General features: G+C 37.2%; 2 protein-coding genes across 4 annotated transcripts in view; one reads left to right on the top strand and one right to left on the bottom strand.

The window, feature by feature from the left end:
* The window catches only part of CAPZA1 (capping actin protein of muscle Z-line subunit alpha 1), a 28,770-nt gene extending 19,300 nt beyond the window's left edge, over positions 1–9,470 (bottom strand). The window contains exons 1-2 of the mRNA XM_007422689.3: positions 9,290–9,470; positions 74–137 (exon numbers count right to left, since the gene is read on the bottom strand). Coding sequence (XP_007422751.1) covers positions 74–137; positions 9,290–9,328 — 103 coding nt within the window. The 5' untranslated portion in view covers positions 9,329–9,470. The remainder of the gene's footprint in view (positions 1–73; positions 138–9,289) is intronic.
* Positions 9,471–9,745: 275 nt separating this feature from the next.
* ST7L (suppression of tumorigenicity 7 like) overlaps positions 9,746–14,532 on the top strand; it is a 64,217-nt gene continuing 59,430 nt past the window's right edge. For all 3 annotated transcript variants that reach the window (XR_455897.3, XM_088154081.1, XM_007422690.4), the window contains exons 1-2: positions 9,746–10,319; positions 13,791–13,873. Coding sequence is in view for 2 of the 3 variants with exons in the window: in XM_088154081.1 (XP_088010207.1) it covers positions 10,121–10,319; positions 13,791–13,873 (282 nt within the window). In the remaining variant the exon portion in view is untranslated. The remainder of the gene's footprint in view (positions 10,320–13,790; positions 13,874–14,532) is intronic.

The following is a 14,532-nucleotide window of genomic DNA, read 5'->3' as shown; positions in this document are numbered from 1 at the left end:
ATAGGTTATAAATAAATATTTTATTAACAATAATGCAGAGAAGCATCAAGAACCTTTGTGTTCTTTTACTTACCATTAAACACTTCATTGAATTCCCCTGGGGGTGCATGGGTGATAAATTTTGCAGCAATACGCACCTATGGAGAAATCATATGACCTTAGCAAGTCAAGTTTTCTATAGTTTTTAAACTGGTACTTAGCTATAATTGTAGCACAGGGAGTCATAGTATACAAAACAAAAGAGCAAACAATGCTTCTGTAGACCATGGAAAGTCCTCAACTGTTGCACTTGAGAAAATCTGAATCACTTTTTTCATCACTTCTATAACATGCCTCATCAGTGTCAAATGGAATATTATTAGACCAGAGAAAAAGAGATATTTTAATTTATGGATTATATCTTTAGCAGTCATGTGAATAAGGGAAAGGTTTTCAACCTCCCACAAGAGATGGCTTAATATATGCTGCTTAAATACTCTCATATACTCAATTATTACACGTTCAAAAGCATTATTGGACAGTTTGGTATACAATAACTTCATTGATCTATGTACATCATCATATATTATTTTCCAAATCCATGGAATTGAGTTTTTAATGTGTCTCAGAGTAACACCCCATATCTAACATCCTCATATAACAGCTTATTTTTCACACAAACACACACAGATGAAGACTCTCAACCAAACCGGACACTAAGCATCAATTCTCATATACATTCACTTAATATATTTAATATATATTTAATATATTTAATATTTATATATTATAAAATATATAAATAATACACAATTATTTAATTTTCAAAATATATTTTAGTATGTTGGCTGACTTTTGGCAGTGCTGATATGATGATACTTTATTCTTGATTTATCTAATGCTCTCATTAAGTTACCTCAGTGATTACAAATTACTTTCTGATTGAGGCAGCACAAAAATTGATCCATTAAATAAATAATTACTAAAGAAATAGCTATTGGGGGGAAAAAAGCCCTATCCCATAAATTCCTTACAGACGTTCTAGAGCATTGTTCTAGATGGCTAAAAGTTTCCTTCAAGCTATGGTATGAGCTTTTATCAGAAATTGCATCTATAAGCAGTAAACATGGTACTGATTGCTTTAAAGAACTGCTACTCAGAGAATGTATTACTTGTCTAATAAACATTAACAGCCAATGCAATAGAAAATGATAGGATAAGAATATAGTATAAGAATCAACACATATGAAATAATGAAAAAAAATCATCCTTTTACATTACTATAATGCTATTTCTTATAATGAAGCTCAATATTCTCCATTCAGAGAAACAATTACTATCAACACAGTACTTGAAGACTATAAGGTTTAAACTTTTTTTTTAATGCTTTCCTGATTTTATCTCAAATTCAAATATGGGAGAAGAATCAACTGAAAGATTATAAAAACATTTAGAAAACATAGCAGCAAAGAAATCCAGGATAGAATGGTGGTGCAAGACAGCAATATATATCTTTTTAATAATGGAATATATATCTTTTTAATATAAAGATATATATTACATTAGCAAATACTTTTAACTTCTATTAAAAAAACAATGGTAATACAGTATTGAAGGAAAAAATACATAGTGAAGAAACTGCATATTGAACCAGACCACAAAGGGAAAATACTATGGAGTTAATTTACATACAATTTTTCTTTTTCAGAAAAACGTTAAGTGAGTGCTCAAAAGTAATGCCATTGGCCGGAGACAGATTGGTGACTAATAGCAGATTCACACTTTTTGCTTGCTCTAGTGCAAGTACAGGCCACTCACTGCTTTCTCAGTGCAGGAATGGATGATGTCATTGTCTTCCCATTCCCAATTCACTGCAAATAAACCCACACCTGTATTTCCAGCTTTTATTTAAAACTTTTTCAACCCAAACTGTCTTAAGAGTTTCAGAGCAGATGATCTCTAGCAGTTCATTCCATTCTAGCAGTGCCCCATCTCTGGCTGCAGTGACTGCCAAGCCCTCTCTCCTCCAGTGGCTAGTTGCTGTCTTGCACTATTTTATCCTAGATTTTTTTGCTGCTATGTTTTCTAAATGTTTTTATAATCTTGCAGTTGATTCAACAATGGCCTGTGTCTAGTTCCCCATCCCCTGCCCACAGTACAGGTAGTCCTCACTTACCAACGACTTGTTCAGCAACTATTTGAAGTTGCAACGGTACTGAACAAGTGGTGCTTACGACCAATTCTCAAAGTTCTGGCTGTCACAGCACCCCTGCAGTCACATGATCGTGATTCGGGCGCTTGGCAACTAGCCTGCACTTATGACGGTTGCAGCGTCCTGCAGTCACATGATCACCATTTGCAACCTTCCCTGATGGCTTCCCACAAGCAAAGTCAATGGGGAAGCCAGCAGGAAAGGTCTTAAGTTGCTCTGGTAAGTCTCCCCGGCCTTCCTGTGCTCGTGCCCCACCATTCACCCCCCAGCCTTCCTGTGCTTGTGCATGGCCTGCACTGGGCTTCCCAAGCCCTCCCCCAACTCATGTGCAGCCTGAAACAGGCCTCCCAGAGCCTCCCCCCATGGCATCCCACATTCCTTACCTGGGACCACCGCCGCTTCCCTCTTAACAACCCTTGTGTCTTGGGGTTACAATGGCAATTGGGACTGCTGGGATTGTCACTGTAACCTAAGGACTACCTATACTGCAAAGCTTCCCTTCCCTTTATTTATGTTTTAACATATTTAAGTTGCAACACAGAAACACTGCTCAGCCCCTATGCCAGCCCACTGAGATCCAGTTTAGAATATCTGAAATTGGCTTAAGAAACAGCTGGGAGCATCATGGGAGAGAAGCAGTTTAGGCTGCAGAGAGAATCGCCCTAAGAGATGTTACATATTGACTGGAGCAAGTATAACCTGATACTGATAACAACCACTACTAATACAATCAATCTATTATCTCCAACTTGTAGATCAACCAATTTGTTTGCTATTTCCTTACATAGAGTTGTATAGATTTGATTCTCTTCCTCAAAGGAAAGTATTTTTGTTATTTAATGTACTTTTACATTGCTTTCCGTGTATTCTTCTCATTATTTGGTGTACAAATAACTATTATTATTAACTACTATTCAAATAATGGAGAGTATATTGAGATCTATGAGGTCAGTTTCTTAAAATTCAGGCAAAAGAGGGGGAAAAGTCCAAATAATTTCATGTCTGTTGCCCTGAACTCCTTACAGAGAGACTTCTATACAAATTTGGAAAATGACTGATATGAACCTAAATGAATTTATTTCTCCAAATGAACAATCTGTCTGTAGATTTGGAAACTCCAGGACACTCACAATCAAGGACTTTCTTTTAATAACACTAGCAGTGTTTGTGATCCTTTATATCGTAACACCCTTGTACCTCATAAAACTATCCACAACATCCACTGTCTAGTACTCCCAACAATTCTTTCCCATATTCCCAAAAGTTTTTTCATTTTGCAACCAATATTGTGACCACAGCTATGAGAATGGTAATTACTGTCTACATTGCCTTAAGCTCTTAGAGCAGGGTTCCTCAACCTTGGCAACTTTAAGACACATGGACTTCAACTCCCAGCAAGGCTGGCTGGGGAATTCTGGGAGTTGAAGTCCACCCGTCTTAAAGTTGCCAAGGTTGAGCAACCGTGTCTTAGAGGATATATATATAAAGAGAGATGTCACATTATGCAATGCCTTCAAGTACAAGGTTTTAATGATTTCCACCCTCCCACTTGGTGGAGGGAATTTCACTATTTTTACAGTGAATATTTTGTGTGTTTTAAGTTACCTTGACCACAGGAGGCAGTATGTGACTGGTAACATACTGACTCCTGGTGGTCAAGATTATTGTGACCACAAGTGTAATTCTATAGTCCTACCTGAATTAGAAATTAAGCTGTCACAGTGCCTGCCCTCAGAGGTTTCCCCAGAAATCCAAATGGCCCCCACCCTGCTGGTGTTTTGAAGAAGCCTGAAGATCTGGCTTTTTACCCAGGCCTTTGATAAGGATGACTGAAGCCTCCTTTTAATCTATGTTGTTTTCTTCTATTTCCACAGAGTTTCTAATCCTGCCTAATCTCTACTCTTCTTTTGTCTGTTGTTTTTCTTATCTTGTTTTTCATGTTTTAAATAATTTGTCAATCGCCTAGAGTCTCTGGGAATCGGGTGGCATATAAATTTAATAAATAATAATAATTAGGACAGTGACAACTCTGATATGTTCTCCAAGAGATATTTATCTTTTAAAAAACAAGGAGCATGCTTGGTTTTTAAGTGGGGTGTTGGGGGCTGTATGCCAAAAAGTAGGGTAGCGCCAGAGGAAATAAGTGAATAGAGCCAAGATACATACTATATTTGATTTAATTTCAATATAATTGGTATATATGTATTTGTATCACATTAAAAAAAAATGGTGGCATGTTTTGAAGAACTCTGGTGACAGTACCCTAACTATTCCAGAACTACTTTTAGCCCTGGGGCTGATATGCAATTATGCCATCACACTGAATGCTATGAAGCACCTCCACTGCTACTTGTTATTTTTTATCCAGAGATTTAGACCCATCGAGACAAATACGCTTCATTTGTGTTTCTACTGTTCACTTTTTGAATTAAAAGTTCCATTCATTTACATATCCATGCATTCCTTTCAACAGACCAGACAAAAAATGCTTATTCTATAGGATATTTCTAAAGGAATACAATTCCAATACATTTCTGTATCTTCCAACAAGGCTTAACCAGTCCAACTAAGTTTGGCTAGTCTCATTTCCCACACTTCTTGTACTTTTCCACTAGACAATTATTATCTCTTCTATTCCCAGGGGAATAACTTTCTGTTATGTGGGGAACCATCATTTATTATGAGAACCGAATCTTTCTTATCGTGTTGTGTCTTCTCTGAAGTCATCATCTGGGTATTTTTCCACATGCTGTGTTAGCTGAAACTTTCCTGATCAAACCTGTTTACCTTTTCAGTCTTTTCTGAGCTGGTCTCAAAAAAGGCTATCTTTGATACATCACCATTCACAGAAATACATAGCACAAAACTACACATTATTGCTATACAATGGCAATATACTAATGAGCATATTATACTGATATATGGTTCATTAACTAATGTGGTTACACGTGGTTAACACATTTTGGCAGTCCTACAGCTATAATATAACATTTCTATGTTGAAATTCCTAACATATCAAACATAGACATCTACAAATGTTCTTGCAGATTTCTGTATTTATAATATATGGAATATATTATAAATAATGCTAATGTTGTTCATTGCTACTTACACTTATAATAATCTTCATTGGGACTTCAGTCTATTAGTTTTCTTGCAATTACGTACTCTGCCAAAAGTTTTACATGAAGAAGAGTTTTGGCTCTTATTGTATAAACTGTACTAATTCAGATTAAATTAAGTATTATAAACTGACAAAAACAACACACATTGTAAAAGGTTAGCAGACCTCCATATAATCTATGAAATGCAAATTTGAGACTGATAATATAGAGAGCAAACATGAAATAACAACTCATTTGCTGCTATTGTCTTTAAAATTGTTACCTGCCATGGTAGACAAAGTAAGTAAAAGCAAATAATTATCCCATTTTACTGCACATATTGGCAATAAACAGTAACTGGGATTACCATTTACAAAAATTGTGTACATGCTTTCTTGATTTGATCATATTTCCAGCTGGGTATTTGCTATTACCTGTTAGCAATGCTCTTGTGCTCATGACAAAGGGGCCAGTCTTTTTAGAATAATATAGAATAATTAAAAAATAATTAAAAAACTAAAATGGCAATATTCAGATTCACAAGGGAACACTTCAGGGTGCTATAAGTGATCTTAAAGTAACATTTTTGAATGAAGGAACTCAAAGAAACTATTAATTGTAGTACATTAGTTGGGATAATGATTTTTATGCAATTTCACAACTTGTAATACAGTATTAGGATGTTTATCAGCAACAATATTGTATAATGCTATACTTAATAATGTAACTGTCATTGCCTTATTTTCCTCTGGCCTGATTTCGCAGCCTTCGATACGCATCCATTTATATATCTATTGCTCAGGATAGCATCATGTATTTACTGAAGTGGACTAAAACTAACATTTGTGGACTAAACGTGCCACACTGCCAAGCAATACACAGCATATCTCAGAAAGCAGGAAAGAAATGCCAACATTGCATTTTGTAACTCTCTACTGCCCAAAGTGTCACAATTTTGCTCTTCTCATATCTGCCACACAAGACAAAACTTCAGAAGCTAGACTCAATCAAATGTGATTTTTATGCAATTGAGTACTTTGCATTATTATTCTTTGGCATTTGAGTGAGTTCTTATGCAACACTAAAAGAAACAAAACTGCAAAAACAGTATATTATATGTCTCCACTTTATGTGGCACACAGATAGGAATGCATGGACTACAAAAGTATACAATTTTTTGGTGCTGTCAGGAGATCAGTATAAAGGATACTATAATTGTATCAGCCATTATTAAAGGGCAGCTTTGTAAGAAAAGGGATGCTAAAGTAAATTAGAAATGTGTACTTATGCATATTGCTAACAGCACATATTATCTCTCTGATAATAGCTCTAATACCCAAAGGGTCAGTATTGATTTAGACAAGAGACATTCTGAAGATAAGTATGGAGTTTTCCTATTAACAATCCAAACTAGGAACTCGGTAGGGAGAAGTCTTCTGAAAATACTTTGGGCAGACCTTCTGAGGTATGTTTGTGATTAAAAAGCCTGAAGGTATCATAATTAGCTCTGTGTGCAGACCTTGCAAGGAGTTTTCATACTTAATTTCCAGTAAAGCACAAGTAAAATAGAACACACAACATACATTATTCACATGCAAAAAGAAGCCACAACATCAATAATGTACCTCAGCTTCCTCCATAGTTGTGATTTAGTAGGTAAGACTATGCATATTTTCTGGTGTGGATTAGACTGAATTTAGATGTTGAAGCTTCAGTATAGACATAAGGCTTAGAACTTAGAAACTAATATGTGGTATCAGAACTTGCTAATTAGTATTTTAAATGTAATCTCTCTATTTTACTTTATTGGAGTATTTTTATTTTTATTGTTAAGCGTATCTATTATATAGATTTATATGGCCAGCCCAATTGACATGGGCCTCTGGGTGACTAACAAGCAATAAATAACCACTATAACCATTAAAAAAAAACTAAAATAACTTTGTGTACATGGAGCAAAACTCAAATACAGATAGCCATCATACTAAACAGGCTCGCCCAATATCCAGGCCTAAAGCTAGGGGGAAGAGCCAAGTGTGTAATGTCCTATAGAAAGTCAGCAAAGCTGGGATCATTCAAACCATAGGGCAGGCATGCCTCCTGTCTCCCATTAAATGACACTGCTTAATGGAGGGCATCTGTAGCATGCTCAGTCTGCTGGATCTCATTCTCAATAAAGAAAAACTAAAAGTTTGTATATTCTCCAAATGATTTCTGTTTCATGACTTTTTCTAAGCATGCATCTGAACTATTCCATATACTAAAGCAAATAAGCCCATCATGTTCTACAGTAAAGCTTATAACATGAAGTAATCCTGATCTTCTAAGAAGAGATGTATTGTTTGACTTGTAATGTAATAATACAACTGCCACCTTCAAATATAGTGCAGGCAAAGCAAACATCTGCATCCAACTCTCCATTAAAACTTAATGAGGTTAACAGATATTGAAATGTTACAAAATATAACAAAATATTTTGTATTTTGTCAGATAATATTTAGATGATATCTATGAAGAGAGAGAGAAGCAATTCTATTTATATGAACTATTTATACAAAGACAAAATAATCCTAATAGGGAATATACTGCTTTTCAAAATCAAATTCTTTATCTATAGCACAACCTTCTTTTAAGAGATACATGTTATTCTTTTATGCTCTATATTATCGGAACAAACAAAATCCTTTGCATTACTCCACATGTGAGAGACATACAGATAATGTGAAAATAGCACAACTTGCATAAGTATGTTTTCTAGAGACTGAAAGACATCAATAGAAGAGATTCTACTGAAAGGACTCTACTAAAAGCCATGTTTGCATCTGGGGTAGATAATGGGATAATCAAAGCATTTGGATAGAAATACAGATTCTGCATCAACTCTGGAGAGACTGCTTTGATGTTTTTTGTTAAAAAAATATAGAAGTATGCAAAAATAATTCACTAGGTTCAGTAGTGGAATATATACATAAGGAACAATATTTATTTCAAATTGCTTTCAATTTCCTCAAAAACTGCCTGTGTTCACACTTGACTTTTTGCAACATTAAACCTTTTAAAACAAGAATGGTCAAAAATCCAGTTTGTAAAATAAAAATAATCATCCATTCATTTAGAAGCAGACTAAATTATCCAGATTTTGAAGCTTATTTGAAAACAGGGACAGAGGCAACCACATATCAAAGTAGTGCATTCCAAAATAATGGGATCCCACTCCCCACAAAAAAATCCCCATCTTCAATACCTACTAGCCTAATCAATCTTTTTGGCAAGACTTCTATGGTCAAAATCACTTGTGTATATTTTAAATAATATATAAGCTGAAATACCAGAGGGCATTACTTTTAAAAAAGAATGATACGTTAGTTGAAAAATACTAGAAATCCAGAATTTCATCCACATGAGTTGCTTTTGGAGTACAGGTATACTCCATAGGAACATATATTTAACAGAATTTGTCTTTTCACAGGAAAAACGAAGAGCGTTCATCCTACCTCACAGGGCTACTGTATTCTGATAGAGAAGGCAAGGGTATATTCTGTCCTGATTTCCTTCAAGGAAGGAGAACATTGAAACATAATCCAAAAATTCAACAACTATCAGAACTATAGTGTTTAGTGGATGAACTGTTGGAGCTAGAATACAAATTGGAAAATCACACTAGTGTAAAATTAACATTTTCTCTAAAAGACAAATGCTCACAGAATGGGACGAAACTGAGGGCAGTTTCTCGGCTTGCCCTTGTGTCCCATTAATTTATAAAAAAAATTAACAAAAGAAACAAAAGAAAAATACAGAAAGAGCAGAAAATTCTCCTGACAGTTAATTTTCCGAGAAAAACGGTCCTCTTAAACTTACGAATCACCTCAGTTTCAAGATTCTTAGGCCGGCTAAGAAAAATAAAATCCGTGTAAGAAACCTCTGTACACCCAGAGAAGAAATGTTACCTTTCTTCTGTTCCTAAACACACCCCAAACCACCCCAGGCTTCTTACTTTCTCCTCATCCGACACCCGATCTTCAAAGTCCGCCATTTTGGCTTCTCGCAGCCTAGCCCCACCTGTCACCCCGCGCACGGCACGCCGGGATGGGGGAACTGGGGGCGGAGCCAGCAATTATCCGGCAGGATGTCAGCGGGGCGGATGGATCCCGTGTGCTCTAACTGCCTTGTTTGGTACGGGAAAACGTGCGCTACCAACTGCGGCTTGTGGGCGCTGCTCGCCGTGCAGGCCCGCTTGAGAAGAACTCTTGAAACGTGGATGACGTTCTCCACCTTCGCTCATTAATGTCGCCCCCCGGGCCCCAACCCTGCTTTTTGCTCAGCTCACCCTACAGGATAACTCCATCGCACCACTATGGTCCAAACGGCAAAGCTGCGTTTCATGAATTGTTTCTTTTTTTTTAATCTGTCCCCAGTTGCCCGTTTGCGCGCAAACAGTAAACCTCGTGCTCAACCAAATAAATTAGTCCTGATTTCTAACAGACCGATCAGAAAATCAAACAGCTCCAACGTATGAGGATATCCCGGGTGCGATATCGCTTTATTCGAAAGGACTTCCCGTGGCACCAGCCCGCACAGGAAGATAGCCTTGAAAGATCAAACCGGACAGCCGCCCCTCTGAAAGACAGAAGCCGAGCGAGGAGGGAACAGGGACCCCGACCCCTCCAAAGCCGCGGCGCGGCACGCCCACCCCACCCCCCACCTGCCCGCTGCGCGCGCCCGCTTTCACCCGAGTGGTCGGAGCGGCCGCGGCGGCGCGCCTGGCTGGCCCCGCCCTCCTGCCTCCCTCAGCCAGCCAGGCCTCAGCAAGCCGAGGGCGGGAGTCATGGCGGAGAGCGGTCCTGTGAATGAGGATGCCGCGGCGTCTTCCTCGCAGCCCCCTGGCCCCGGCCCCTGTCCTCGGCGCTGGGAGCGACTGAGGCTGGCAGCTGGGCCCTGGGCGCGGTCGTTTGGCTTCCTGGCGGCGCTGGGTCTCCTTTACTTCTTGCGGGGCCCGCTCCGGCTGCGGGACAACTTAGTGGCAGGTAAGGGGACGGTCGCGCCGGGGCTGTAAAGCAGTTCTGCGGGCGCAGAGGAAATCAGGTGGCGGGGATAGGGGAGCCCACGGGGCGCTCCTTAAGGTCGGGGTCGAGGAAGTCGGTTTGGGGAGAGATCCGGGCCTGCCAAGTTGCTGTCTTGCAGTTTCGTGCAGTATCGCTCATCTTGGAGTGCAGTTAGAGGAACTTTGCACATGATCAGAGATATTATCTCTACTCATTCAGGCTAGGTTTGCGTGCTGGTGATTACAGCTGGTGCTAGGGCTCTTATTTTATTTGTCTCAAACGGAGTTTGGGATGTGTTATATTTTGAGGGTAGTAGTCTGCAGTACAGAAAAAATAGCGTAATATCACAGGATTTTTTTCCCTCTGATTCCCATTTTCAGCTCTTGCACATTTCTTCTCTACTGGGCATTTTTAAATGCTTCCATCCTCCAGAGGCCTCATTATTTCTAGCAGTGAAATCTAAACAGCCTCTTGAATTCCCCACTTTCATCATAGTATTTAATTCCTTTTTAAATCGTTGGGCCTGTGCTTTTTTTTTCCAGTTTCCTTTGTTTTGTTTTACTTTTTCTCATCTGTTCATTTTGGTAAGCCATGAAGGTTGACAGTGTTAACATGAAGAACTGTCAAATGCCTAGTGTCATCAAAAAAAAAAAAAAAAATTGACCTTAACTCTGGGCAGTTATATGCCTCTCCTAAACTTTTATTAGAACAAGGCAAATTAGTAAACATTTCTCATCCCCAGCACATTTTCTTTTTAAAGAGTTATCCACCTATTTTAACTAGAGATTAAGAAATCTCATTGTATGTTACTGGTTAAAAACAATACTACCACATGAGATTTTTTTTCAAAAAATATTCCTGTGGAGTTCACTGCATTTTACTGCCAAGTTTTGCATAGGATTGCAAACTTAGCAGCAGGTATCTACAGTAAAATGCTAAAAATGGTAATCTGTTTCTGGCTGATACCTGAGAGTATTCTGTGTGTTTGATCAAAGATATTTGGGGGGAAAGAAAGCTTACTTATCTGCCTTATGGAAGCAAAATGCAATGTTTATTATTCCCTTGGATGCCTTGTAGTGCTTAATATTAATATTCTGCCTCTAATTTACTGGCTGTCTGTAAGATTTCCTTTTTGCATATTGTCACTTCAAACGCATTGAAAGATTGTTTTGTTGTAGATGAAGCTAACTCTATTAATTATATGACATTAGAGCAAGAGCTGTCAAATGTTCATTATCAACTAATTGGATTTGATTTTTTAAAAAAATCTTTTAGAGCAGTGAATAGACTGAAACCCCAAAGACTATGGCTGTATTTGCATTATATGTGAAATAGCAAGAAAGGGTTGCTGAGGACACGTGCATTATCTTTTTTTTTCTTCCATACACTGCTCTTTAACTGGGGTTGGAACTTTATTGGAGGCTTTGTGTGGTACCCAAACCTGAAAAATCCACCATTTTAAATATACAGAATTAAAACCTAAAGTAACCTTTGACATCATAAGCTAACTAGTAGTATTTAAGCATTTATCTGTATAAGTTAGATTATACAGCTAAACTACTAGCCAGATTTATTCATATGTAAGTCCTACAGGACATGACAGCCAGTTTGATATAGTGGTTAAAGGCACCAGGCTACAAACTGAGAGACCACGAGTTCCAGTCCCGCCCTTGACATGAAGCCAACTGGGTGACTTTGGGTCAGTCACTGTCTCAGCCATAGGAAGAAGGCAGTGGCAAACTACTACTGAAAAAGTTGCCAAGAAAACTGCAAACATGCAAGTAGTTGGCAGCAGTCAGTCGAAGGCAAAAGCAAACAAAATAAAACCAAATCCCCTTACATAATGTAATGGATTTATTTCTGATTAGTTTATCTTTGAATCTGAGCTTCAGATATTTTGTTTCTATGTGTTTCTAACTTATACTGCAAAAAGAACATACTTTGCACTAAGTCATGGATCATTTAACATTGTTTATTGAATTACAATTGGCTAGATTTGCACAATACGCTAGGCCAAATCTCCCTTGTTCCCAACTTCACATCATGGTTTATTGCAATTTGGGCTTGCTTAACCCTTGCTTACTAACAGAGCTGATTCTTCTTCATATTCAAACAAGAGAAAACATGTCCTTGGTGCAATCCATATACGGATTTAAATTATGAATGCTAAGATTATTTTCCTTTTTTGCTTTATACTACTTTCCTTGCATCCTGCAACTTTATATAACTACTTTGCAGTGCAGAGATACTAGAACTCTATTCTAGCTTTTGAAAACCTTATTAGGCTTTTTAAGGGAAGACCCGATTGCACTTGCCACTTATGACTGGATTGCCTATAGATATAGACTTTGTATTGACAAGTATAACGAAGTATGATATGATATGAAGTATGATATGGGACTCATTTATACAAAATATTGTAGGTTAGGGAGGTGTCTTTCTGAGCTACTTCTGAATGATACCTGGGTGTTTTGGACTTAAAAGGATTTGTTCAGTTCTATGAAACAGTTTTTCAATTCATTATCTAGTGCTCTGGGGACAGAAGGACAGAATATTAATTGTATAAATAATCCTTCACTTTCTGTTTGTAATATAAATAATGTAGATGATAGCTAAACTGCTATAATATTTCACAGATTGACAAAGCTACACTAATGAGAGCAAGGTTTTTAAGAGTGAAACTTGAAGGCTTTTTTTCCCCATTTCTTAAAAGAAAGGACAGATTGCATCTTCTTTAACTGTGTTATTCTAGTGCAGTTTAAAGTAATAAAAAATCTGACTTTTGTTCAATAGTTTCCTACACTGAAATGTTCTTGAAAGTCCTACTCTAATACATGGACAGGTTCTTCTCTGGAAACTAATTTAGTAATAATGAGAAATCAGAATTTATTGAAAGTTGAATGTAGTTTTATATTGTTCTGTCCTTTCCATGTTATTTTTCCTTTTTATTTTTCCAGTTTATACCATATCTACATTGTCTTGTCTGTAGTCATATTACATGGAAATATTGTACTGATATTAAATACCATATAGGTGTTACAACTAGCAATGCCATTTTTCAATAGAACTGTCTTGTGTTATTACTCTCAGGGTTGGGATTTTTGGATTTAATCTTATCTAGATAAGCTCTTGGTTCTGTTCTCACTAAAATATTCCAGACTATTTTCAGCTATTTATTTTAAATTCTTGAATTTCTCAAAGTAGAGCAACTTGCTATTAATTCTTAACACTAACTGGGTTAACACATTAAGTTAAGCCATATTGTGATTGATATGGTTTTGGTTTAGTATGATGAGTGAACCCAAGCTGTTTGGTTTTTTTAGCCATGATTTATAGTGTAATATTATGTGTGAACAAGACCACTTGACTTGATCAATGTATCCATCATCTGTCAGCCTGAAGACTGTGAAATCCAACTGTGTTAACTGACAAGGCTAACCTTTTCATTGGCAGTGACTGTTTTCTTGAGCACACTGACTCCAAAATTCTATGTTGCACTTACGGGGACTTCATCTTTGATATCTGGTCTGATATTTGTAAGTATTTTTCTGCATTTTTGTCTTCCTTAACTGATCAAGGAACGTAGTAGAAGTGAGCTACATTGTTGCTTGAGTTCACAGGTATTGAAAACACCGGAAGCAAACTGAGTATTAGAGGAACGCTTTAGATACTCATAGAATAAGACTGATTTTATTTACCTCACCACTTTTCCCTTTTAGAATAGAGCACTGTGTGGGTTAGTTCCAAATGTTGTCATACTTGGAATAGACTCATTGATATGAACTTTGCCTTAGGTTAATCTTGACTAACTTGATCCCATCAATTTCAGTTGTCTAAATCTGAAAGCAACCCTGTGTTCATTAAACTGTGAATAAGAACTTGGTTCCTGACCTGCTTTTAGGATTAAACTGTATTTGCTCCTCCTATTGTTAAATCTCTGCCATAGGCAGAGAGAAGTAATTTTAAAAACATGTTATATTGGGGTATATCGCAATTAAGAATGAGTTAGGTATGCATCTTCAGTATCTTTTTAGATGTTTACAGTATTTGGAAGGTGGGGAACATACCTAATAAAATTTCATATATCATTATTTCATCAAAGCTGTAGATTTTTAAAATTAGATTTTATGCAAACTATGCTAGCCCCAAGTTGAAAATACAGTGCATCTAGTATATTAGCTGAACTCCAGATGGT

The sequence above is a fragment of the Python bivittatus genome, unplaced genomic scaffold (assembly GCF_059951505.1).
Source record: "Python bivittatus isolate LINGU-HERP-01145 unplaced genomic scaffold, Pbiv_v1 ctg000700_np1212, whole genome shotgun sequence".
In the NCBI taxonomy this organism is placed as follows: domain Eukaryota; kingdom Metazoa; phylum Chordata; class Lepidosauria; order Squamata; family Pythonidae; genus Python; species Python bivittatus.
This window is presented reverse-complemented; position numbering and strand designations above follow the sequence as displayed.